General features: G+C 47.6%; 1 protein-coding gene across 1 annotated transcript in view; it reads right to left on the reverse strand.

Annotated features, from left to right (window-relative positions):
- LOC136648459 (calcium-activated chloride channel regulator 1-like) overlaps nt 1–13,752 on the reverse strand; it is a 35,122-nt gene extending 21,370 nt beyond the window's left edge. Inside the window, exons 1-6 of the mRNA XM_066624571.1 lie at nt 13,597–13,752; nt 9,750–9,890; nt 8,521–8,671; nt 4,885–4,993; nt 2,953–3,121; nt 2,631–2,852 (exon numbers count right to left, since the gene is read on the reverse strand). Of these exons, the coding sequence (XP_066480668.1) occupies nt 2,631–2,852; nt 2,953–3,121; nt 4,885–4,993; nt 8,521–8,671; nt 9,750–9,890; nt 13,597–13,752 (948 nt within the window). The remainder of the gene's footprint in view (nt 1–2,630; nt 2,853–2,952; nt 3,122–4,884; nt 4,994–8,520; nt 8,672–9,749; nt 9,891–13,596) is intronic.
- Nucleotides 13,753–27,913: the final 14,161 nt, after the last annotated feature.

Below are 27,913 nucleotides of genomic sequence, written 5' to 3' on the forward strand. Positions count from 1 at the left end.
ATCTGGCCTAGATGCCTTTAAAAGGGGATTGGACAAATTTCTGGAGGAAAAATCCATCACGGGTTACAAGACATGATGTGAATGTGCAACCTCCTGATTTTAGAAATGGGCTATGTCAGAATGCCAGATGCAAGGGAGGGCACCAGGATGCAGGTCTCATGTTGTCTTGTGTGCTCCCTGGGGCATTTGGTGGGCCGCTGTGAGATGCAGGAAGCTGGACTAGATGGGCCTATGGCCTGATCCAGTGGAGCTGTTCTTATGTTCTTATGAAATTGGGGAAGTCCTCATTTGCAGCTCTGTCTTTTAGAGCCCAATCCTATTCATGCCTGCTCAGCAGTCCCAGGTGAGTGTGGCTAGGATTGCCACCTATTAATCACTTCACTGATGAGGAAGAGCAAAAATAGGCCCTGTATTTCTGCCACAATATAAACATTATTACAGAAATGCTGTCACAGGGTTACTGACATCTACTTCTTCATTCTGTGGTTCTTTCCATTTTGTCAATTCTTTTTTTATTTCTTCACTTGATTTCAAATAATCATCTTTCACTAATGTGCTTCTTTTCTTCGTTAATTGGATCCCCAAATATTTTATTTTTTTCTTCTTGAAAGCTTGTTAGTTCCACCAATTCCTGTATTTTCCTTTTTTGCATATTCTTCATTTTTGTTGTTTTTTGACATTTATTTTCAATCCTGTCACTTCAATATATTCTGTCATCACATCCAAAAAGTTTATGGCAGATTCTAATGGTTCTTCTATAATCACCATAAGATCATCCGCAAATGCCTGAATTTTAAATTCTTCACCTCTTACTTTTAATCCTTTAAACTCCTCTTTCTTTCTCACTTGAATCAAAAATGTTTCCATAACCACTATAAACAGTAATGGCGAAAGTGGACGCCCCTGCCTCGTTCCTTTTTCAATTTTTATCTCCTCCAAAAGTTCTCTGTTTATTTTAATTCTAGCAGTTTGAGTCTTATATATAGCTGGGCAGCCCAATCCTGAGCTGCCCACAGCGCCCAGGCTCGGCGGCTCCGTGGAGGGCTCCTGTCGAATCCTGTGCCTCCTGTGCTACTGCGGGAGGCTCCTCGGGAGAAGGGGACATTTGTCCCCTTCCCCCAAGTAAGGGAAGCAGCCCTGCAATGGCTACTCACTCACCAATAGGTCAATAGTGAGTGGGGTACTCACTCACCAATAGGTCGGTGCTAAAGTAAAGGTGGTCGTGTAGGGCACGCAGCTGGATCCTGCGGAGCTCGACTCTGCCTCTCTCTCTCCCCAAACATGCCTCCTGCCTGCCCCTGGCATGCCTTCCCCTCCCCGGAATGCTTCCCCCAAGCCCCCGGTCACGCCCCTGCCTCCCGCAGCCCGGTGTTATGGGAGACCGCCAAACCACGGAACCTGGGCGACCACTGTGCGCCAGCCCAGCTCTGGGTGGCGCTGGGCTAGCTCTATCGGGAGCCCAGTGGTAAGGCCCGCAAACGTGCCTTATGGCACATTTGCAACTGTGGTCTGCGGGGGCTCTTAATCATGTCAATATATGGAGTTCCTATTTCCATCATTTCGAGCTGTAAAATCATAAAGTTCCAATTCACAACTTTTGTTGCTAGGAAGAGTTGCTGCAGTGAAAATGAATGTTTTGCCTAAAATAAATTTTTCTTTTCTAAACAATCCCTGTAATTTTGAAACAAAGTATATTTAAAGAAATTAGTCAAATTATATCAAAATTTATATGGCCAGGAAAGAAGCCAAGAATCAAATTGAAGGCCTTGCAAGATGTGACATTAAGAGGAGGTATGGGGCTTCCTGATTGGTATCTATATTATAAAGCGGCTGCACTGTTATGGATCAAAGAGTGGATTACGTTAGAGGACCAAAGCCATTTTCAACCACTGTGCCATGGCACACCGGTGTGCCATGAGTGGTCCACAGGAATTTGGGGGAAGGTCATTTATTAATAGGGCCGAGTCCCCACTGGCAGCATGGTGTGCCTTGTCAATTGTCAAAAATCTGGTGGTGTGCCTTCACCATTTGAATGCCTTGTCAGTGTGCCATGAGATGGAAAAGGTTGAAAATCACGGTCATTGATAAAGAAAATGATGTGTACTTAGTTATTGTAATATTAATTGCTGCTAGGATTTTGTATGCTAGATACTGAAAAGATCTTAAAATTCCAACAAAAGTTGAACTAATAGAGAAAATAATGAATGTTACGGAAATGGACAGACTTTCAGAGCTCTTGGATCAACAGCGAAAACCGACACAGATTGAACAATGGAAACCATGTTATGCTGGTTAAAAATGAATTTGTAGAAAGTATAATATAGGGCATTTAGGTGAATATATTATATATATGATATATGATATGATATGAATGATAAATGAATATTAAGAGGGTAAAGTAGAAGAGAAATTGGATTAGGAAATATGTAGTGATTTATTAGTTAAAATGACATAAGATATCCTGCACCCCCAAGTGTATGTGTAACGTTTGTAATGTCTGTTTATTGTATTATGTTTTGTTTGTTGTGTTTTGTTTTTATATATTTGTTTTGGGGAAAAATAAAGAAAAAATTCTTCATTCTGAAACATCCAGTTTTCTGTAAATTGGGAAGGGGGAAAAATAGACTTACCGATCTCATACTTTCAGAAACATCAAGTACGAGACAAACAACTCTGACTTGTGTTTGCAGCAAGGAGACGGTAGGAGGAGGTGGAGTTTCAGTGATCGGAGATGATCTGGCAAAGTCAGCAGAGTCCATTATAACTTCCCAGGTGCTCCTATAGCCACACTGATCGTTCTGCATATTTGTGGCCTGGATATTATGGTTGGTTTGATCACAGAACCGGGTAACCTTTTAAAAAAGAAAAGAAGATGAAGATGAGCGATGAGAAGCCCAGACAATGGGGTGGAGTCAATCCCTTCGCCTCCCAAATGACATTCCTCAAGCTTACTGAAGAGAGGCTTTGCATATACATTATAGATGCTGATGAGTTCTGTTTTCTTTCTGGCACAAACAGGCATCCAGTTTCATATAGTCCAGTTTGACGTTCAATTTTACATGGCCTGGTTTCTCCTGTGCCAGTTTCGAATATGTATCTTCCAGTGATCCCGGCTGAGCATCTAAACAATGTAAGAAGCAGATATTGTTAGCAAGTGATAAAACCAAGGAATTGTTATTCTCTGATGTAAATAATGTCATGTGGTTGTGGATACAACTCAGTCAGCCCAAAGACAAGATATCTGGGGGTGACCACCAGATATCTGGGTATTAGAAGTTGTCCATGTTGGGTACTGGCCAAGGGCCCATGCCCAACTGAGGGCCCGCAGGCCAGGTTGATCCCTGAATCCTCAGTACTGAGGACACCGCTAGAACGCATGACTCCACCACAGATACCGTGGGAGTCCAGTGCAGGGCTGTGTTCTAGGATGCCCAACAACCTGGAGTCAGCACTGATGTCACAAACAGCTGTCTGGTCTTAGTTGTACATTTTAGCCACACAAAAATACAACATGTGACACTACTCCTAAAATGGAATTCAGATTCATCAAGCCCCATGGCCAGGCAACAATTTCTACCCTACTACTCCCAGAAAGCCACAGTTTCAGAAATGTGTTGAAACTAACAGAGAATATAGGAAGTTTGAGAAAGCTGCATACTTCTTATGTAGTTAGGATTTGAAAGTTTTATACATAGTAAGCAACATAAATGCACTACCTAGAAGTTCTGTACTTTGTGCAAGAGCCATCACTCAGTGGCAGAGCATGTATTTGTGTTAAGAAAATCTCCTGCTCAGTTCCTAGCATCTCCAGATAGGACAGAGAAGACTCCTGCCTGAAACTCTAGAGAGTCACTGGCAGTCAACAGTAAAAAAACTGAGCTAGATGGACAGATGATCCAAATCAGTATAAGGCCATTTCTTGTGTTCTTATCCTGAATCAGAGTATTGGTTCATCTCGCTCAGCATTGCTGATACTTAAGCTTAATCATCTGGTCGCAGATGTGTCTATTAAACCAGCGATAAACCTGTTTGTGATAATTAATGTTTCTAATCTAAATGAATTTACAACAGCTTTCAGGAAAGATACAGTGTTTGCTACAGTAATTCCTTTTTCAGATTGTTTCTGTTTGGCTATTAAAGCTAAACTAAAAATGCAAGTTCATATTGCTGTGGTTCCCAAGTGGTGTAGACTGGGTTTTGGCACGAATGCAGCTGTTCAGGACTCTGCCCCAAGTGAAACGCAAAGACGTTGTATACAGGTATAACCTAATTATCCACAGATTTTTTCACCTGAAATTTGATCTCAACAAGATGAGAATGGCCCTTTCAATTAAAGGGGAAAAGTCCTTTAACAATAGCCTCATTAATGCGAGAGAGGGCAGCCGGATGACAATCCATCAATCATTCTCTCTTCAGGCACTTAGAACAGTTTCACTTCAAGGCAAGCGATCCCTCCCTTCCCCCTAAGCAAGCGAAAGAAGGATAATCACTTTGTGTTCTTTCCCAGCGCTGCACTCTGGATGAAAGGAGGGGTCGCTGGCTCAGAGTGAAGCCTTTCTAAGCATCTGGAGGGAGACTGATGGTTGGATTGTCTACCTAATGACTCTGTCTTACAGCACAAAGGTCAGCAAAGCTGTTTTTAAATCGCCTAGCAAAGGGACATTGTTTTTTAAATAGATTTGCTTTAATGCGATTTTTGCCATCCATGTGACTTCTGGGAGCGGAACCCTCGAGAATACCGAGACTCAACCTGTATAGGCTACTAAACTCCTGCTTAATTTTTTAGGACAGCCATTCACACCACACCAAAACAAACAATCCAAGGCAAAAGCCACCAGCACAGTATTTATTGGAATGACTGAAGATAAGTATGTAGGAGGGTACCTTGTTGCTTCGGCTTTATTTGGTCCAGTAACATAGAAAGGTGCATCATAGTTATATTCGTCAAAGACGCCCCATCGGAGATGAGCCCATTCGTGGACAAAGACTCTGCCTGCACAGCACCGGGAAGAAACCTGACTGTAATTTGGTGGTTTACATTTGCAAGATACAGCTAATCAGGGCCGGCCTTAGGAGCTGTGGGGCCCAGTTGGAAATAGTTTTTCCAGGGACCCAATTTCACAGTCAAGGTCTTTAGAATCATGGAGATAGAAATAAAAGTTCAAAATATATACAGTCTAAACAAACACAACTAACGTTTTAAGGATTCGGAAGAAAATTATAATGGTTGGTGTTCTCTATAAAACTTGCAGTGTGGTGTTAGGAGTACATTGCAATATGTGGTTGTGTGCATTTGACCAGACTAGATTAGCCTAGCAGAGGGCCAAGTTGGAAGCAATTGGTCCGAGGCCGGGTTGAAGCCAGTTGGACCAATTGCTTCCAACTTGGCCCTGTGCTAAGTTAATCTAGTCTTTGCTGATTCAGAGCACTTCTACAGCATATTCTGTAGAAGAATCGGCAACGCTGATGACAGCATACTCCTAAAAGAAACTTCTAAAACAAAATTAGAAGTGCTCTGTAGTCGCACCAGCAACTGAGAAGCTTCTTAACGTGAGGGCTCTTGTACCACTAATAGCTCAGCTCCTGTTGTTGAAGCTATTCTTCTGGTCCTCAAGATATAACCTTTTTCATAGAATCATAGAGTTAGAAGGCACGTAACAGGTCATCTAGTCCAACCCCCTGCCTTCGGCAGGAAATCCTCTTAGAGCATCTCCAACAGGTGCTTGTCAAGCTTCTGCTTGAATATCTCTAGTCAGGGAGACTCCACCACCCCTCTCAGCAATCTGTTCCACTGCCGAACCGCCCTTACCATCGGGAATTTTTACCTGATGTCTAATCGAAATCTCCTCTCCTGCAGTTTTACCCGTTAGTTCTAGTTCTACTTTCAGACACAGCTGAGAATAAATTGTTCTCTTCTTCCACATGATAGCCCATTAGGTATTTGAAGAGAGCTATCATATCCCCTCGTAGCCTTCTCTTCTCCAGGCTGAACATGCCAAGTTCCCTCAACCTTTCTTCATAGGGCTTGTCCTTCAGCCCCCTGATCATCCTCATCGCTCTGAACCTGCTCCAGTTTGGCTGCATCTTTCTTAAAGTGGGGTGCCCAGAATTGGACACAATACTCCAGGTGATGTCTAACCAGTGCAGAGTAAAGCAGAACCACAACTTCTCGTGACTTGGAAGCTACGGAAGCATTTGCAAAACCGGAAGTGGCCGTGATCACAATTTTGAGGATCTTTGCGGTATGGGGAGGCCTGCAGAGGCTGGCGCAGGGGTTTCCCGCACCTCCAGGAGGCTGCTTGAGGCTCTGGTAAGTGGCAGCAAGCCCCTGCGCCCCTCCAAAGCCACGCAAAACAGCAAATCACATCCCTGTCTTCCCCCCTCCCCGCCCCTTAAGGGGGCAGAGGCCAGGGCTCTCTGGCTGGGACATCACTATGCCCCAGTTTGACAACCACTGCTCTAGATTCATCAGTCTCCAGAGGTGGTCCACATCCCTTTGAGGGGAAAAGCTGCAATAAGCCTAAATCCCACCAGGAAGTGATCTGTCCATGTCTGCATTCAAATCTCAAGATCATTTAGAGCAGGGGTGCTCACACTTTTTTGGCTCGAGAGCTACTTTGAAACCCAGCAAGGCCCGGAGATCTACCAGAGTTTTTTTACAATGTTCGCGCCATCATAACATATAACATTTATGTGTACAATGTATGTTGGTGTACCTTGCATAACCGCATAAGCCAATATTGCACAACACAACATGATTAACTATAAACATTTTTTGTAATTACTTGAGTTTACTTGGATGACTTGCACTGAAGTGAATCAGCCAAGGATGCATAGTCGGGACAGTAGCTGCTGACAGCCAGCCTCAAGCACACTTCCAAATGTTCATCAGTCATGGTGGAACGGTACTTGGACTTAATGATCTTCATGTAGGAAAAGGCTCACATAAATAAGTGGAGACCTTCCTGCCTCAGGTGCTCTTATATCCCTGAGGGTCCTATTGCCTTCAAGTGGCTGCAGCTGTGCAGCACACTCTGCTGGATGCCCAGGCCTTACCCTTAAAGGGGCCACTGCTGACACCACATCTACCTCCTCACCAGATCTTCCATGATTCAATACAAGTGGGGGGGGGAGCAGATCTCTATACAGACCAGTGCAAAAACAGGGGAAAGGTGTGGGGGAGGGAAGATCTCTATATAGACATCACAGCAAGACCAGTGCAAAACCCCTTGCACACAGCACCAACAGATGGAAGTTGGGGGGGCAGATCTCCATCCATACCAGTGCAAAAACAGGGGAAAGGTGTGGGGGAGGGAAGATCTCTATATAGACATCACAGCAAGACCAGTGCAAAACCCCTTGCACACAGAAACAACAGATGGAAGTTGGGGGGGGCAGATCTCCATACATACCAGTGCAAAAGCAGGGGAAAGGTAAGTCAGCCCCAGTAGAGTCAATGGGGCTCACTCCCAGGGATGCGTGGACAGGAGAGAAGCCTGCCAGCAGCTCCTCTCCCAGGGAGGAGGCTGCCAGGGGCTCACTCCCTGGGCTCACTCCCTGGGCTCCCAAGCCTGCCAGGGACTCACTTCCAGGGATACGTGGATGGGAGAGAAGTCTGCCAGCGGCTCCTCTCCAGTTCTACTCACAAGTCAGCCCCAGTAGAGTCAACAGGGCTCACTCCCAGGGATGCGTGGATGGGGAAGAAGCCTGCCATCGACTCATTTACCTCGCGATCGACTGGTAGATCGCGATCAGCGTATTGAGCACCCCTGATTTAGAGGAAGATTTACTGAATAGAATGAAGCCCCACATGGTTTGTGGTGGATTATTTTATTCTGGTTATTTTGCAAACCTTGGCAATTTACTATTTTCATAATAAGAACATAGGAAGAGCCCAGCTGGATCAGGCCCAGGAACCATCTGGTCCAGCTTCCTGTATCTCACAGGGGCCACCAAATGCTCAGGGAGCACACAAGACCGCAAGATATCTGCATCCTGCTGCCACTCCCCTGCATTCTACTTACCTGCATTTTACTTACCCTCTGCATTCTACTTACCTATATTCCCTTGCATTCTACTGACCCTCACACCTCCCAACAAAGACACCACAGTGACCAATTTTTAATGCACGAAACCTACTGAGCACACCTTCCTTCCCCCACCAGTCTGGGGTAGGCGAAAAAACCGCCATCCACTGCCAATTTGGATGACAGAAATTTTTTTTTACCTGGCCCTCTTGATGAGTGACCAGCTAATCTCAGACTGTGCATACCCAACATGGCTTGTAACCATGTAACTGTGATGGAGTTTTCCTCCAGAAAACTGTCCAAACCCCTTTTAAAGGCATGTAAACCAGGTGCCATCACCACATCCTGTGGCAAGGAGTTCTGCAGACTAATTAAACGCTGGGTAAAGAAATATTTTCTTTTGTCTGTCCTAACTCTCCCAACACTAAATTCCTATAATAAATATTTGTCCCTATAATAAATAGGAAAACATAGTTTTAATTGTAGATACTACCTCGTGGTCCATAGGCATCAATCAATTTGTCATCTGTCAAGAACTTGGATGTGAAATGAATGTATTGTCCTTTTTCTCCACATCCTCCATACTGCAATGTGTAGGGTTCATCTCCATATGCCTGGGAAGGTTCTGCCACTATGACATCAGCCTAAAATACAACAGAGCCTGGTTTAAAGATCATCAATGACCAGCATCACCTTTATAAGAACATTTAGGTTGCAACTGTATGCATACTGTCCAGGGACAGTGTCCGCTGAACACAGTAGGACATCTTTTTTATTTGTTTATTACAGAATTTATATACCACCATTCACATAAACACAAGGTGGTTTACCAAGGAAGGCTGACCATAAATCCCTTTTTTTTCCTCACATAGGGTGTTCACAAAAGTTATTCTATGACAGAAGCCAATGGAACCCTCCATTTCTCCAGGGTTCCTGGCTGCACAGCTCTAGCCTTCCAAGCTCCTCGGCAGCCCAATCATCACCTGTCCAGAGTGCGGTATTGCCGAGGGGCCCAAAATTGCTGCCGTGGCATCTAGTACTCCCCCGCCTCCACCGCCTCCTCGGGAGAAGGGGAATTTCGTCCCCTTCCCCTGAGTAAGGGAAGTAGCCCTGCAATGGGGCTAGTCGATTCTGTGGTGGCCGGACTCAGGGCTCAGGATTCGGAGAAGCAGAGCTTCAACAGTCCTGCCCCTCTCCCACCTTACTCCCTCCCCCACCATGCCTCCTCCCCACACTTCATCCACCCTCCCCCCAGCTTCTCCCAGAGCAGAACACCGCCTCCCTGCCTCTCCCCACGCCACCACTCACCTTTCACCTGCCCAGTGGTCCATGCAACCGCCAGGTGGCGGAATGTGGTCCCAGCACCGGAGCTCGCCCAGTACAGTCTAGTGCTGGGGTAGCTCCGGTGCTGGATTTGCGGTAAGGCTCGCAAACATGACTTATGCCACGTTTGCGACAGTGTGTGCCAGTGGTAAGCCGGTGTGCATCGCACTGGATCAGGCCCTGAGACAGCTGCAAATCAGACCTCAGAATAGAACTACCCTGTAAATTATGTGTACTCCAGTCCTATTCATATTCATTCAGGAGTAAGTCCCACAGAGTTCAATAGGATTTAGTTTCAGAAAGCTTCTATAGGACTTCAGCTTTATCCCGTAGTCTCTCTTTGGGTGTTAGGGAGAGCAAAATACATGTGGATCGTAAAGTATATTTTTCAACACTCACCTTTTCATAGGATTCTGTAGTTACTCTTTTATATTCAGTTTTAGTTGTCCATGTCAGAGGAATTATAATTTTTACAGACTTGAAGTAAAATCTTTGCTGTGTGGCACCAAAGAGATAAGTAGATCCCTCTTTAATCATGTCCTAACAGGAAAAGAAAATAACATATTCTCTTTTACACCTTGTGATGAAATCCCTCCCCCCTTTCGCCTCTTCCCCCCTATTTTGTGAAATATCAAGCCCTGGCATCCCTTTGGAATGCAGAAGCCTCTGAAAGAGATTGCCTGGAATCCTAGATGCAGCAGCCATTTCCCTGGGGTGCCATGGAATGCCTTGTCCAAGCAGCCATGGGTGCCTGAATGAGTATCGCTCTACCTGTATGTCTTGGCTTACTCCAAGGCCAATCGCTTCAAACCAACTCCCCTCCTAAGGTCGTGCACAAATTGGCCAGCCAACCAAATATCTCATGACCCAATCCTAATATCCAGCGGTGCGACCAGAACTCACACTCTGGCAGTGCAGCCTGACTTACAGAACCACAAAACATGATACTATTGCTTGATATCCAGCTGCTGCTGGAAATGAGGACGGGGCCAGCCATGTGGCAGTGGCCCTTTTGGTTCCCCCATCACTGATAAGTCACTGGCAGGAGTGGGCCATGGGTGGGAAGGACAGGAAAGAGGCATTAGGGAGAGGAACCAAGGCAGGGAGATGGATAGATCTGGCAGTAGTCACCCATGCTAGCTCTTATCCTCTCTTGTTTAAACCTTCCTGTTCCTTTCCCCTCTTCGAACATATGCCACCAAAATAGGTGGCGGTGAGTAAGAATGTTTGCCTTCAGGTTGCCCCCCACCAACAGCATGCAGCATGTACCTTTTTGGTGTGGCTGCATGCTATAGCCTGCTGAGGACATAGACTTGGGCTCAGAGGCTGCCATTCTGTCCACGTGCATCTTTTACTAAAGTCCATTGACTATAACAGGACCTCCTGCTCAGAGGTCTGCATAGAACTGGGCTCTAAGGGATGGGCTCTAAAGGGATAGCCTGGTGGTTTCTCCTCATCCAGTCAGATGACCCTAGGACATCATCATCCATAGGTTTGTTAAAATCAAGCACTAAGATGCTTGGGATTTTGGGCCTGGTCTGGAACCAGCTGATTGTATGAAGAAGGAACAATCACTTATTCCTAGTATGTGTAGGAGACAGGATTCCTGGGACAATGTAAATAGGTAGCAATAGACTCTATTTCTAACTGGGTCCATGTAACGGATTCATTGTGTTTTGCTTGCTCTTTCCACTCCAAACTTGTCTCCAAACATAACCACTGTAGCAAAGAGTTGGAGTTTGGTGGTCTTTTCTCGTGAAGTAGCTACCTGGCTTCCCTTCTGGGCATTAATCAGGCCCAGTCCAGCCCTGAGGTTGAGTGAAACTGCCACTTTGAGGGGCAGATTGGGGAAGAGCAGTGGCAGTGGTAGCAGCAGTGCTGCTAGGGGGTGTGCACATTAACACGTGTGAATTTTTTGAAGGGGCAGCAGATTCCTGCAAACTCAGGTGGAAAGTCTGCCGAGACTGCCCCAGCACTATGGTTACCGCGTCCAGTTCTGACAGGCTGCCTCTGTGTGGCCATCCAGGCCATGTCCAACTCCTTCCCTATTCTGTTCAATTCCTTTTTCTTTGGGGTTTTAAATAGTGCATATATTAAAACTCTGACCTACCTAGTCCATGTTCGCTGTTAATTCAGCAGGTACTGGTTGCTCATGGGTTCCACTGCAATTTGATTTTAAGCAAGAACCACAAGGTTTTGTTCTCTCCTGGGAGCTTTTTCCCAGGCAGCACCGGCCCCACTTGATTTTCTTACTCAGGAAACCATGGTGGTTGCAGATATATCTACCAGCTCACCTCCCCCATTCAACCACTAAAGCAGTGAAGAGTAGGAAGGGGTGACTGAGCACTAACCACAAGACATTACTCCCCTGGTTGGCTTCCAACTTCCCTAATGGAATTATGTTTTATTTTTATCCCATCATGTTTCTATTTGATTTGAATCTTTTTGCCTTCTAACTCTCTTAGAAGCCAACTTTCCTCTGGGGTACAATATGTGTAAGAGTTAAAGTCCCTAGAATGCACATGTTTTAGCATACAAGTGAATGCTTCCATGGATCAATGAACAAGTATGGAGACACTCAGTTGCATGTGTTGGCAGCCGCAGACCTCCGTGATTGCGCCCTCCACAGGCTATTGCTGCCCCCCCCCGTGCAGATATCTACCGCCCCCCACTCACTAGCGGCTCAGAGAGCCTTGCACAATCGCAGTCCACGCCGGAGAAACCTCTGTGAGGTTCCCCGGCGCTATAAACTGTGCTTCTGGCAAACCGGAAGCACAGTTTCCACCCCCATCGGGAGTCTCAGAGAGGCTTCCGCAGGGTCCTCATGGCTCTCATTTGCCCCATCAAACCTGGGGCATTTGCCCCATCAAACCCAATGGTAGGCATGCAACTGTGTGTTGGCCCTAATGCAAAGGGGTTTTGCAGGCAAGAACTTTCCTGGAATGGAAGTAAATGGTAAAAAAAAGGAGCCTGCTAAATTTTTAAAGCTACTGTTAAAGGACTATGAATATGGCCAGTTTATACAGGTAGCAGCTCTTTTGTTCACTGTGCAATATTCCACAGTGCAACCTCAGTGCCTGAGTGCACAACCAGCACCATGGAATAAAAAGAGTTAATACCACATGCTTTGCTGTTGAAATTTGGCTTGCACATACCTTAAGATAACAATTGCTAGAAATTGCTAGAAAGTGGGGAAATTTGTACATCTCGTCTTCAAAGGGGAGGGAAAGGCAAGGAGTGTATCTCCGAAATATTCACCTTCCTAGCAGACAAATCTATCAGTTCCTCTTAGTCCTGATGGCTCAGCTCTACCTCCAGGCTCAGAGGCAGTGGCAGGGGAACAAGGCTGGGAGAAGGCCATGCCTTCTATCTCCTGCTCATAGGCTACCCAGAGGCAGCTAGTTCAGCAGCAGACCTAATGCTTGGCAAATGGGGCAAAAGCCCAGAGTGCTGAGTACACAGCCTCTAGGATTGCGCAGGAAGCCGCATGGAGGCTCCTGGCACGGTCGGAAACTGTACTTCCGGTTTTCTGTAAGTACAGTTTAAGACTGTGGGGAAGCCTCTGAAGGGTTACCCTGTTGGTGCAAAGGTCATGCGAGGCTCCGTCACGCTTGAAAGGCGAGGGACAGCTTCACACTCGGGGGGCTGCATTGCGGATCTTTGCCCCGGGAGTGGGGAGGGTTAAGTCTGCCAAAGAGCTGTGGCCACTGTGGGAACCAGGATGCTAGATTAGATGGGTCTCCGGATTGACTGAGTGGGGCTTTTCTTATGTTTTTTTTCCTCACTCACATGGACTAGAGAAGAAACTGAAAACTGGTAAATATGTAGTCTAAGATACCTCAGTTAGCAGAGTTTGAAAATGGTGTACTTTTATATGGGATCTCCCCATATTTAACCCATTTCCATATGACTTTCTAACCTGAAACTAGGTGCAACAGGGTGTCACCTGATAGCAAAAAAGCCTGTTTCAATTTAATGGTCAAGACCCTAGACAACAGTTCCCTCACAACAGAGGCCTGTCAAAGTAACAGAACCACTCAGAGGATGGAATGTGGGGCTCTGAGAGTTCCATGTCTGCTTCATACACTTGAACAAACAGGGCAGGGAGAGTGGGGACTTCCATTAATTTAATATGTATTTCTTCTTGCAGGATGGAAACCAAATTTTCTAGAATGTATCTAATTTGGCAAAATCACAGATGGCTAAACTGCTCATTAAACTAGTCACAAAGCTTTAAGAAACTTACTTTTATGCTGTCAAGAATTTGGGGGTCTTCTGGGAGTTGAGGATTAATTGCAATAATGATGTCCTCAAATCCACCATTTCTGAGTTTGATCGATGTCCCTGACACCCCATATAGCCATTGTAACACCAGTACAAGAAGCCTTCTACTGAGCAGCATCTTTGCATGTGATAACAGTCACTTTTGAAAAATCACAACACCAGAAGGCTGTTTAGGGAAGGACTTATGTTATATACACAATAGAAGCCCTGTCTGTGTCACAACAAGAAGCCGAAGTTCTGTCAAGAAAATTGAGCTACATGTTAGTGTGGTTAACCCCACCTCTGGTTACATGATAGCAAACAAGAGACTTCTCCGGGTCTTCCCCCTGCCCCAGCCTCCTATTAGGGCTAGCACTAGAGGGCTGCTCTGAGAAGCACATTAGTGATACTTTAGGAGAAGGTGTCTAATCCTTTCGTTCTAGACCAGTGGCCCCCAACCGCTTCCCTGGTGTGACCCACCTCGCTCACTCACACCGGGCCTGGGACACACTCCATAGGCCTCCACAGGTCTCAGGAAGCCTCTCAGAAGTGATAGGCAGATGCAAACCCGGAGGTAAACTGGAAGTTGCTTCTTGTTACTTCCATTAGGCTTTTTGAGGGCTTAGGGGTATGTCCCAGGCCTGGCATGACCTGGGAGCAGCCTCCAAATGTGGCCAGAGGGCTCCAATTTAGAGCCAACTAGAGACAAGGGCAGTTGGGAGAGGCCAACCTCCTTGGCCTGCAACCTGCTCAGTTTGGGAAATACTTTTCTAGGTAGGGTTACTGTATGTCCCAGTTTGACTGGGATTGTCCCGGTTTAGCCCTGGATGCTGTTTAAAGAGAGGTGCCAAACAGAGAGGTGCCAAAACTGCAATGGATGGAACAGGGACATTGTTAGGCAAGCATGAGTGCCAGGGAGATAAGGAAGGAGACTAGGAAGAAGCTGCAGGGGAGGTATGGGGCACAGGCAGAGGCACGTGTGCGTGCATGCATTAGTGTTCCATGTGGTGCGCTGGGGGGCAACGCACTGCAGCCTCCAAGTGCCACACTATGCACTTTTACTCACGAGTAATCCCATTCAGCCCCATCAGTAGCCCACCTGCACCCCAATCTTATAAAGAAGACTGTTTGTTTCCTTCCTCCACATTCCCTCCGGTTTGTCTCTCCCCCCAGAGTTGTCTCTCTCTCCCTCTCTCAGCTCGGGTCCCCCTTTGACTCTCCCTGGTCTCTCCCCGCAGCAGGCCTGAGGGAGGCACAGGGGGGTGGAGAAGCGCCACAGTTTGGACTTGGCATTGCCCAAGGCAAGACGGCTCTTTTTTGGCACAGAACCCAAATGCCTCCCTCCCAAGTGGCAAGAAGCCAGGTGGGTGCCACGCCCTGGGGCTGGGGGAATCTCCAGCCATTACCACCCCTGGAACACTGCAAGCTTCTGCCCTTACCCTGCTTGAGGTCTGCAGACGCTCCAGGCCTGACACTCTCTTGACACCTGCCAAGAAGCCGGGGTGGGGGGGAAGAGATGGCTGTGAGAAACTCCAGCAAACCCAGAGAGAAATGAACCGGCAGCCCCAGGAGCAGACAGCTCTTTCCCTAACCAAAGTGCCGCTCCCCTCAAGTCACAGCCCCCTCTTACATCCCTCCTGTTCACTTGGAGGAGCAGGGTTGCCTTCCCCATCTCCCTCTGTAGCCTGCCGGCTAAATAAATTCACTTGCAGCCCAATCCTCTGCATGTCTACTCAGAAGTAAGTCTCACTGGAGTCAATGGTAAGTGTGGATTGCAGCCTTGATGGAACATCTCCCCTTTTCTCTGCAGCCTGCCGGTTCCCCCAAGTGAATTTATTCAGCAGACTGCAGAGAGAGGGGGGGATGGGTGGAAGGTGAGATACTGGCTAGGAGACATCTCCCATGTGGCAGTTTAGAAATCGCAGGCTAGGAAGCTGCTCTTGCAGTAAAAACAGTGAAGAGCCCAAGAGAGGAGTTCCACCCAGTGCCGCGCCTGGCAATACCCTAGTGCTGGGATGGGCAACCTGTGTGTTTAGAGCCGCATGTGACTCAGCCATCTGCTCTGGCTCCTGCAGGCTGGGATTTAAAGAGGCAGGATGGGCGGCTGCTGCTTTCCCCTTGGGCGGAGGGGGAGATTGTTTTGTGCTGCGGGGGAGGGAAAGGGGGGCTTGGCCGCTCCTGCCTGGGAAGATGGTGTGCTGGGGCTTCGCCTGCTCCCGTAATGCGCTGTGCGCCCTCTACGTCGTGTATATGGTGAGTGTGGCTGACAGCAGCCAGGCTCCCCTCCTGGCTTCCTGCCACCCTGAGTGTGGCTGGCAAAGGGTGGGGGCGCCAGGTGGGTGGGCTTCCAGTGGGGGGGGGTCGGTGGGGGGCGCAGAGGCAGGAGGGGAAGCCCAGGCAGGGCTGCCTGGGTGGCGGGAGGCAGGGGCAGCTCCCAGGAGAGGGCAGAAGGTGCCTGCAGACCCCTTGTGGGCATCTCCTGTGCAGACAGCTGTGGTGTGGGGCTTGGCACAGTGAGGCAGTGGGGATGACCTCACTTTTGTCTTGTAGGGCAATAGGTGAGGCAGAGCAGTGAGGGGGGAAGTGTTGACTTTGCAAGGGTGGGTGGGTGGGAAAGAGGGAGGCTGTGGAAGGGCTGCCTGTGTAACTCCATTTTTACCTTGCTTTTCTGGGGTGCCATGGGGAGCAGGAGGGCAGAGATGGGGCTGTGGGAGCCTTAGAAAGGGGTGCTCTTTCAGGAGCAAGAAAGATGGGGGTTGACCTGGGGAAAATGAAGAGTGCTAAATTCAAGGGTGCCGTCTTAGCATGCACCGTCCCAGTGTGTGCCCAGAGGTCCTCTTTTTCCAGGACATGTCCTATTTTTTAGCCCCATGTCCTGGAAAAGAACTTAAATGTCCTGCTTTTCCCTGTGAGCAGGCAACGTATCCCCTCTTGTAATTAATAAATTATATGTAAGTCAGTTTTAAATTCAATAATAAGTAATTTTAAATTAGGCACATGAGATCAAGCTAACTGCCTCTCAGGGTTTAGCAGGGGCCTGCTCTTGCTGGTTGGAGGCTTGGAAAAGGATGTGGTGCAAACAGAGCAGGCAAATCTGGGTCAGGGAGCCAGAGACAGGGATCCGATCATGACCAGGCTGAAGGCAGAGTTCTGGAAAAGCCAAGCCAGACCAAGCCGCAAGCTTTTCAGAGGAGCAGCACAAAGGGAAAGGCTTCATAGGTGTGAGGGCTGAACTGTACATTTTTAGCAGATGAACTTCCCAAGGAGATGGACCAGAAGTGGTGCTTTTATCTTAAAAGGACTTCAGCAGGGAAGTGTGGTCTAAGAGTGATCAGGAGGCAGGCGCATGACGACCAGGGGGAGGGGTAACACTTTCCCCATGGGGGGAGGTAACAATTCATACCACTGCCACTTAGCCCTATATACTTGTATATACTTCGACAAATTTATGCCTTGAAATTCACTCAGAAAACCTGGGTTGACTTCTACATGGATCAGTGCTGTAAGCCCAGCTTGGCTTCTAAGAAGCTGCTTGGTGAGGTGGTGGTGGTGGGGGAGACCGGGCGGAGAAGTGGGACTCACGGGCGGGTGTGTGTGTGAAAAAACAGCCATCTTACCGCGCTCCGATGCACCATGGAAACGGAGCTATTCTCCCAACAGAAAGGAACGTGAAGGGACTTGTGGGAAAGAATGCTGGTTAGAATACAGACCACCTGGCCTGGCAGTTCCAGCTCAAGTCAAGACTGGGCTGTGAATTGCCTACCTCTAACATGAGGATTGTCCATGGTTGGATATATTTGAGTCTCTTTGGAATCCATTTCTTGTAAAAGCTTTTTAAGTTGGTGAAGTGTGCAATTTAAGTAATGTTTATGCTTGGTAACCAATGTATCCTTTTTAAAAAAATTCACTGTACGCAAGTCCTTAGTTGTGCACTTTTTAATTGCTTTTTTAATTTAAAAAAGGACATCCAGCTGCCTAGCATTGAAGCATATTCATAGTACAGTGTGGGTCGGGACCCACTAGGTAGGTCGTGAGCCAATTTCAGGTGGGACCCCATTCATTTCAATGTGTATTTTATTTTTAAAATAGACTTGATGTTAGCATGGTATGTGACTGCATTTGGAGAAATGTTACAGATCTGTACTATGTTACAGGCCACTATGTATAAGCTTTTAACAATAATAGTCAATGGGGCTTACTCCTGGATAAGTGTGGACTGGATTGAAGCCTTTGGGATGTTTGGGGAATTTTATTTTAAACAGATCAGCAACTGCTTGGAAGGGTTAGGATGGTTCTTTATTTTTAATAAATATTTAAACTTATTGTAAACTTTTAATTTACTTACTTGATTGATTTGATTTGTTATAAGGGGGTGTTAAAAATTTTTCCTGCTTGATGATGTAACCTCTGGCCATGACATCACCTCTGATGAGTCCCAACAGATTGTCATTCTAAAACTTGAGTGCAGGTGCTAAAAAGTTTGAGAACCACTGTTATGGCTGATGACTGAGCACCCAATCCTATCCAACTTTCTAGCACTAGTGCAGTTGCAGGGCAGCTCCGTAGTATGGGAACAAATGTTCCCATTCCTTGACAAGCCCTCTGTGATTGCTTCCCCACCACAGGATTCAGTGCACACCCCATTGGCATGGCTGCACTGGCACCGGCAAATGGGATAGGATTGGGCCCTGCATTGACAAGAGATTTAGCAGGGAGGAGGGAAGGCTATTCTCAGAATTAGGATGGGGGCCTTTGGGAAATCTGACACCAAGTTCAAAGTCAGCTCCAAATGGTGCTGCAGCCTCATCACTTTGAAAGGCACCATGAAATCCACTCTGCTGTCAGCAGTCTGGAAAGTGGGAAATCCATGCTGTTGTCAGCAATCTCAAAATAGGAAGTTTCAGCTCCCTTATGCATCCATCACTTCCTCCTGTGGCCCATCGGCATTTATACCTCCACATCACAGCCTTGGGCAAGTAGAATCAGCTGGCAGCACTGCTCCCAATAAGGCACTACAGGAAGCAACCAGTGGGTTGCAACACTGTTTGAGAAGCTCCATCAGGAAGTTGAAACCTGTCCTTTGTGTTTCAAAGGATGCTTTTCCTTGCTCAGGAGTCCAGGGAAGTGGCTAGGATCATAAACCATTCATTCTGCTGTTCGGCAGGAGTTAGAGATGAAAGGATTCATCTCCATTTTGGAGGTGTGAAAACTACGCTAACAGAAACAAGCTCTGTCTCACTCTAAGCAATGAATTCCAGACTCAGATAAGAAGTGGGTGGTGGGGGAGGGATGATTACATGGTTTGAAATGTTATCCATTGCTGGCTTCTCTCCCTTTAAAAAAAAAAAAGCATCCTCCCAAGGGAGGAGGGGCGCCCAGGAGCACTCCTGGAGAGGCAGCAAGAAGCTCCGGCAGTGACTCAACCAACCTCCACCTTTATAAGAGGAGAGGGCAGGTGTGCCGTTGAGCGTCAGTGCAATGCCTGTCATGTTGACACTCTGGCCTGGGTGCCTCGCCCTCTCACTGCCTCCAGAAGCGAGAGGGCAGCCTAGAGCATCAGCGTGACTCCTGTCGCACTGACGCTGTAGGCCTTCTGAGCCCCGACGGAGGCTTCTGCACCACTTGTAAGCGGTGCGGAGGACTCCTTTGGAGCAGTCTGGGGCTGCTGGAAGCAGCACCCCAGACAGGTGGGCTTCCAGCAGCCCCAAAGTGCGCCAATGGAGAACTTCGCGCGGCTTACAAGTGGCGTGGAAGCCTCTGTCGGGGCCTTGACTGCCTCCTTCATTCCCCCTTTTTTCCAAAGGGGGAATGGAGGAGGAGGAGGTAGCTGCACGATGACATCACTGCGATTACTTTCGGGTCATGGGTGGGGAGCACGGAAAGGGGGTGGGGCAGCAAGGAATGTGGTGGGGGTGGAAAACCGAGGGTTGCCAGGACCCCCAGATATGCCTCTGTTGCAACTCACTGGTGGCACCGGGCCATGACACAATACTTCCTGTAGTGCCTTACTACAAGCACCTGGTGGTTGCTTCCCACTGGCATACCTGGGGAGGCAGACAGGGCAAATGCCCTGAGCGCTGACCCTCCAGGGGCACCACCTCAAGCCTCCCGCCTTCCGCCCACCCGCCCACTCACTTTTTTCTTTAAAGGGAGAGAAGCCGGCAGCTCTGCCTGCTTCTGTCCCTTTAAGAAAAGCCTCCTCCTGACGAAGGAGGGGTGCCCAGGAGCGCTCCTGGAGAGGCAGCAAGAAGCTGCCTCTCTGGCAGCGACTCTGCGCCGGACTGGGCTGCCCCCCCCACCTCCTCCTTTATAGGAGGCGAGGGCAGGGGTGCCTTAGAGCATCAGCGCGACTCTGACCTGGGTGCCTCACCCTCTTGCTGCCTCCGGAGGCCTCCGGAAGCAGTAAGAGGACAGTCTTGAGTGTTGGCACTGATGCTCTGGCCTAGGCGCTGCCTTCTTGCTGCCTCTGGAGAGGCCTCCGGAGGCAGCGAGAGCGCATCCTAGAGCATCAGCTTTTACTAGATGCATCTAGAAAATGCTTTTCTTACTGTTGTAGAGAGACAGTCATGCAAATGCTTACAGGTATAACCAAGTATCCACAAATTTTTCACAGTGGAAAAATTTTTCTATTTGAACCTGATGGGAAGGGCCCGTTAAAGGAAAACAGTCTTTAACAATAGCCTCTTTAATACAAGAGAGGGCAACCAGCTGACAATCCATCAATCATTCTCTCTCCAGCCACTTAGAACAGCTTCACTCTGAGCCAGCAACCCCTCCCTTCCCCCTGAGTACATGAAAGAAAGATAATCACTTTGTTCTGGGTGAAGGGAGGGGTTGCTGGCTCTGAGTGAAGCCTTTCTAAGCTCCTGGAGAGAATGATTGATGGATTGTCTACCTAATGACTCTGTTTCATATCACAAAGGTCAGCAAGGCTGTTTTTAAATCACTGAGCAAAGGGACATTGTTTTTTAAATGGATTTACTTTAATGCGATTTTTGCCATCCATGTGAGTTCTGGGAATGGAAATAATGAGACTCAACCTGAATATATACACTCGTATCTGAGAATGTACCACTGAACACAGTGGGGCTTACTTCTGAATAGACATGCATATGATTGCATTTAGCCAGGATGCTGAAATAGTGGGAATATGTTTGGCAGAATCCCATATTGCATTCCTGGACCAAATCCCTGAAGATGTTCTATATTCTGCAGCATTTGAAAGTACCTTCCCAACATCAAGTCCTAAATGTGATGCTTGTTTTGTAATTCAGTCAAACGCAGTAACAGTGCTATCATCATTTATATTTCCACCTTTGAATCTTAGATCCAGCAGATTTGCAGCAGCATGAATTGGATGGCAATAAAATTCTTCACTTTTTTAAATAAAATATTTCACTTTACTTTCTTCTATAGTTTTAAGTGGAGATATACTGAGATTTTCAAAAACAGTTGTTTTAATCTTGGTCATTAAAAAAGGAATTTCTGACAAAAATGCACTATCTGATTCAGATGCAGTGATTGCTGCAGCAGTTGGCTTTAGAGTCTTCAGGGAATTTTGCAGCTGCACCCAAAAGACATCCTGATCAAGAACAGTGTTTCCTCACACTCCTGGGAACATAAGAACATAAGAACAGCCCCACTGGATCAGGCCATAGGCCCATCTAGTCCAGCTTCCTGTATCTCACAGCGGCCCACCAAATGCCCCAGGGAGCACACCAGATAACAAGAGACCTCATCCTGGTGCTCTCCCCTACATCTGGCATTCTGACTTAACCCATTCCTAAAATCAGGAGGTTGTGCATACACATCATCGCTTGTACCCCATAATGGATTTTTCCTCCAGAAACTCGTCCAATCCCCTTTTAAAGGCGTCTAGGCTAGACGCCAGCACCACATCCTGTGGCAAGGAGTTCCACAGACCGACCACGCACTGAGTAAAGAAATATTTTCTTTTGTCTGTCCTAACCCGCCCAACACTCAATTTTAGTGGATGTCCCCTGGTTCTGGTATTATGTGAGAGTGTAAAGAGCATCTCCCTATCCACTCTGTCCATCCCCTGCATAATTTTGTATGTCTCAATCATGTCCCCCCTCAAGCGTCTCTTTTCTAGGCTGAAGAGGCCCAAACGCCGTAGCCTTTCCTCATAAGGAAGGTGCCCCAGCCCCGTAATCATCTTAGTCGCTCTCTTTTGCACCTTTTCCATTTCCACTATGTCTTTTTTGAGATGCGGCGACCAGAACTGGACACAATACTCCAGGTGTGGCCTTACCATCGATTTGTACAACTGCATTATAATATTAGCTGTTTTGTTCTCAATACCCTTCCTAATGATCCCAAGCATAGAATTGGCCTTCTTCACTGCCGCCGCACATTGGGTCGACACTTTCATCGACCCGTCCACTACCACCCCAAGATCTCTCTCCTGATCTGTCACAGACAGCTCAGAACCCATCAGCCTATATCTAAAGTTTTGATTTTTTGCCCCAATGTGCATGACTTTACACTTACTGACATTGAAGCGCATCTGCCATTTTGCTGCCCATTCTGCCAGTCTGGAGAGATCCTTCTGGAGCTCCTCACAATCACTTCTGGTCTTTACCACTCGGAAAAGTTTGGTGTCGTCTGCAAACTTAGCCACTTCACTGCTCAACCCTGTCTCCAGGTCATTTATGAAGAGGTTGAAAAGCACCGGTCCCAGGACAGATCCTTGGGGCACACCGCTTTTCACCTCTCTCCATTGTGAAAATTGCCCATTGACACCCACTCTCTGCTTCCTGGCCTCCAACCAGTTCTCAATCCACGAGAGGACCTGTCCTCTAATTCCCTGACTGTGGAGTTTTTTCAGTAGCCTTTGGTGAGGGACCGTGTCAAACGCCTTCTGAAAGTCCAGATATATAATGTCCACGGGTTCTCCCGCATCCACATGCCTGTTGACCTTTTCAAAGAATTCTATAAGGTTGGTGAGGCAAGACTTACCCTTACAGAAGCCATGCTGACTCTCCCTCAGCAAGGCCTGTTCGTCTATATGTTTCGAGATCCTATCTTTGATGAGGCATTCCACCATCTTACCCGGTATGGATGTTAGGCTGACCGGCCTATAGTTTCCCGGGTCCCCCCTCTTTCCCTTTTTAAAAATAGGCGTGACATTTGCTATCCTCCAATCTTCTGGTACCGTGGCCGTTTTGAGGAACAAGTTGCATACCTTAGTCAAGAGATCTGCAACTTCATTCTTCAATTCCTTAATAACCCTTGGGTGTATGCCATCAGGGCCCGGTGACTTATTGATCTTTAATTTATCAATGAGGTCTGAAACATCTTCTCTTTTAACCTCTATCTGACTTAACTCCTCGGTCAGGAGGGGCCGTTCGGGCAGCGGTATCTGCCCGAGGTCTTCTGCCGTGAAGACAGATGCAAAGAACTCATTTAATTTCTCTGCCATCTCTAAGTCTCCTTTTATCTCCCCTTTCCCTCCCTCACCATCCAGAGGGCCAACCGCTTCTCTGGCGGGTTTCTTGCTTCTAACATATTTGAAGAAGCTTTTATTATTCCCCTTAATGTTGCTGGCCATGCGTTCCTCATAGTCTCGCTTGGCTTCCCCTATCACCTTCTTACATTTCTTTTGCCACAGTTTATGTTCCTTTTTATTCTCTTCATTAGGGCAAGACTTCCATTTACGGAAGGACGCTTCCTTGCCCTTCACAGCCTCTCTAACTTGGCTGGTTAGCCATGCGGACACCCTCCTGGATTTAGCAGAACCCTTCTTTCTTTGCGGTATACACCTCTGCTGGGCCTCTATTACTGTTGTTTTAAGCAGCCTCCATGCACTCTGGAGAGATTGGACTCTTTTTACCCTCCCTTTCAACCTCCTTCTAACCAGCCTCCTCATTTGAGGGAAGTCCGCCCGTCGGAAGTCAAGGGTTTTTGTTAGAGATTTGCCTGGTATTCTTCCCCCAACGTGCACGTCAAAACGGATCGCAGCATGATCACTGTTCCCCAATGGCTCAGTAACGTTTACATCTCTAACCAGGTCCTGCGTACCGCACAAAATTAAATCCAGAGTCACCTGTCCTCTGGTGGGCTCCATGACTAGCTGATCTAAGCCACAGTCATTTAGCACGTCAAGAAATCCGGTTTCCTTATCGTGACCAGAACACAAATTGACCCAGTCAATATGAGGATAATTGAAGTCCCCCATGATTACAACCCTGTCCTTCCTTGTCACCTCCCTGATCTGTTTCCTCATTTCAAGGTCCCCATCAGATTTCTGGTCTGGAGGACGATAGCACGCCCCCAGTATTACATCGCTGCACAAGCCTGGTAATTTAACCCACAGAGATTCTACGGTGGAGTTGGACCCACCTTCAATCTCTACTTTGCTGGATTCTATCCCTTCCTTAACATAAAGGGCCACCCCACCTCCAACACGCCCCTGCCTGTCCCTCCTGTAGAGTTTATAGCCCGGGATTGCAGTATCCCACTGATTCTCCGCATTCCACCAGGTTTCCGTTATGCCCACTATGTCAATATTTTCCCTTGTCACCAGACATTCCAGTTCTCCCACCTTTGCTCGTAGACTTCGGGCATTCGCATAAAAGCATTTATACACGGAATGCCCCAGGATGGGCTGCTTATTCGCTCCTTTGTCCCCGCATCCTCTCATTGTGCCAAACCGTCTATCACATCCCATCACCCTACCTTTCCCAATTTCTTCTCCTACCCTGCCTTTGTCTTGTTGTTCTCTAACCTCCCCATCCTCATCCCATAGGGATGAGGAGTCCCGAACCGGATGCCCCTCAGCTCCTGTTGGCCTTCCCCCAGGGATCAGTTTAAAAGCTGCTCTGCCACCTTTTTAATGTTATGCGCCAGCAGTCTGGTTCCATTCTGGTTCAAGTGGAGTCCGTCCCTCTTGTACAGGCCCCGCTTGTCCCAAAAAGTTCCCCAGTGCCTAACGAATCTAAACCCCTCCTCCCTACACCACCGTCTCATCCACGCATTGAGACCCCTGATCTCCGCCTGCCTAGCTGGCCCTGCGCGTGGAACAGGTAGCACTTCAGAGAACGCTACCTTTGAGGTCCTGGCTTTCAGCTTCCTGCCTAAAAGCCTAAATTTGGCCTCCAGGACCTCCCAGCTACACTTGCCCACGTTGTTGGTGCCGACATGCACCACAGCCGCTACCTCTCCCCCAGCACTGTCTACTAGCCTGTCTAGACGAGAAGTGATGTCCGCAACCTTCGCACCAGGCAGGCAAGTCACCATGCGGTCCTCACATCCGTCGCAAACCCCCCTCTCTATGTTTCTAATAATCGAATCCCCCACTACAAGAAGCCCCCGACCCCCCTCCCGCCGAGGAGTATCCCAAGTACGCTCGGATACGGGCCCATCCCCTGGAGAAGGGATCCCCCCTAGGGGATTGTTTCCCTCCTCTCCAGGATGACGTCCTCCAGTCCCGAGACTTCCCACCCGGGCAGCCGATGAGCTGCACGCCTGAGGTTGGGACGAAGCCTGATCGTCCCCGGAAGTCTCCCCACGGTCCTCCTCTGGCTGCCTGCGCTTCTCCAGGTCGGCCACCAAGGCTTCAAGGGAGCGGACGCGTTCCCTGAGACCCTGGAGCTCCTTGCACCGAGGACACACCCATGACTTATGCCCCAGAGGCATATAATCATACATGTGGCACTCGATGCAGAACACTGGATAGCCCCCACCCTGCTGCTGGCTGTCTGACTGCATAACTTTTTTGTTGTTGTTGTTTTATTTAGGGGTTCTTTTAAAAACCGTACACTGGATAGCAGCCCTTTTCTCTAGGGAAGAGGAAGGGCAGTGTATGGGGCCCTGGCCTCCTCGCCCTGCTGCTGAACTCGCCCAGATGCTAAACTCTTGTGCCTTACCTGGCACTTAGTTCCCAGAGGCACTGGGTTCCCAGAGGCCACACGCGTCTGCAGAGAGCCTCACGCGATGGCCCGCCTAGCTTTATACTCCTGGCTGGCTCCTCCCCCCTCCTTCCTTCCTGATTGAAAGGGGGCTGGCCTTCCCAGGTGAGTTTACAAAAGCTCAGGAAGGCAAATGGCTGCTGATGGGCGTGACCTACTCTGCAGGCTCCTGAATGGACTACTTGGATTAGCCTAATGGGGCTCTTAATGGGTTGGGAATTGGCCCTTCCTAGGTCCTTTCCCTCCTAGTTCTGTTCTCTTAGGCTGGACTGTTTTTGTAACCTCAAGCTAGTTTTTATTTGGGTTTGTTTAATTATTTATTGCTCTCTAGATCCTGTGTCCCAATTTACTGACCTGTTTAGGTTATGTTCTAACTTAGATTAGGTTTAACCTGGGTTAAGTATAGGTTTAATTTAAACAAGTAGAAAAACCTGCTTTCCACTTTATCCTCCTCCCTTCTTTCGATTAAGTGCTACCTTAGGTGCAGCTAACTTTCAACTTTGATTTAAATGCCTGACCCTTGGGCTCTTACTCACGAGTAGGTCTTTGCTCTTACTCATGAGTAGGACTCTGCTCCTGCTCAGAGTAGCCCTATGTACCTCCCTTAGGTGCTAACTTTCAATTTTGATTTAAGGTTGCTTTAAAGGTAAGGTTAAGGTTAGAAGACAGGGAGTTAGAAAGACAAAGCGTTAGAATGAGTACACTTACCTCCTCCTCCTGCTCCTCCTCCTCCTCTCCTTCTCCAAAACTCAGAGGTCTCCTTGCCTTCTCCTCGCCCAGATGCTAAACTCTTGTGCCTTACCTGGCACTTAGTTCCCAGAGGCACTTGGTTCCCAGAGGCCACACGCGTCTGCAGAGATCTTCAGCTATTAACTGTTTCTTGAAGAGGTTCTTTGTTTTTTAGTAAACTTTCAAAGGAGATCACCACTCCAGCCCACAGAGTTTGACTACAGAGCTTCAGTGCCACTATTTTATTCTTTGCATTTTTTTCTACTTGCTTCTTCTTGAAAACTGCAGCTACAATATGAGTACATTTGACATGTTTTATAACTTCTTTTGCTCATCTATAGATCATTGAAGGGTGTTGTTTCATAATATCATTAAGAAGCAAGTTGAGCCCATGAGATGCACATCCTATTGCAGTAATATGTGGATACTTCTCCATTATGATCTCCCATGCTGCTTTCATATTGCTGGCATTGTCAGTCAGCAAAGCAAATACTTTACCGCTCCCAATTTTCTGTAGGACTTCACATATTTTACAGCTGATACACTCTGCAGGATGTCTGTTCTCTCCTGTTTCAATGCTTTTGTAAAAAAACTGGTTGAGGTGTTGTTATAACAAAATTTATAATACCTTCTCCTCTCACATTTGTCCATCCATTATATATCTGGACTTTCAGAAGGCGTTCAACACAGTCCCTCACCAAAGGCTACCGAAAAAACTCCAGTCAGGGAATTAGAGGACAGGTCCTCTCATGGATTGAGAACTGGTTGAAGACCAGGAAACAGAGTGGGTATCGATGTATCGACCCAGTGTGCAGCGGATGGGCAGTGTAATCCCAGTGTGCATGGTTTGAAAGAAAGAAGCAGGTGGGCAGGCGAGCAGGCAGCAGCAGGGAAGCTTGAGGCGGCGCCCCTGGAGGGTCGGCGCTCGGGGCATTTGCCCCATTTGCCCCCCTCTAGGTACGCCAGTGAGTCGCAACATTGTTTGGGAAGCTCTGTCCTAAATTAAGCTTCATCAGGAGGTTGGAAGCTGTCCTTTGTCTTTCAAAGGATGTTTTTCCCAGCTCAGGAGTCCAGGAAAGTGCCTAAGGTCATAAACCATTAATTCTGTTGTTCTGAATTCAGTGGGGCATTTTCAGGTACAGGTGCATATATACTGCAAATATATATTGCAGCCTGTAGCTGCTGCTGCTGCTGCTGCTGCTGCTGCTTCTTCTTCTTCTTCTTCAGTCCCACACCTTGTTGTTGTAAAATATATATGGATTTCTACTTTTAAATTGTGTATTTTATAGATGTGCTTTTCTGGAACCTTTCCCTAACCTACATACTCATGCTAGTCCAGGTTTGTGGTCCTTGTACCCACACCTAACTGAGTAAGCAAGCCCCCATGAAACTTCAGATTCTCCTGAAGTTGGGACCAGGGCAAAAGTGTAGTGTGTACACAGATCCACTTTTTATAACCTGTGGGCATTAACCTGGCTCCATCTGTAGGATTGGCTATATTGATGTATGTTGGGGGCAGGGGGAGGACGCCATCTGAAGTCTTGACTTTCTTAGTAATCAGATGGGTTTCTTGGCCTAATGAGTTCATTCAAGTCCAAAATCTTGGTTTATCAGCCAGTTGGGAAAGAAGCAACAAACATC

Source organism: Tiliqua scincoides, chromosome 4 (assembly GCF_035046505.1).
Source record: "Tiliqua scincoides isolate rTilSci1 chromosome 4, rTilSci1.hap2, whole genome shotgun sequence".
NCBI lineage: Eukaryota > Metazoa > Chordata > Lepidosauria > Squamata > Scincidae > Tiliqua > Tiliqua scincoides.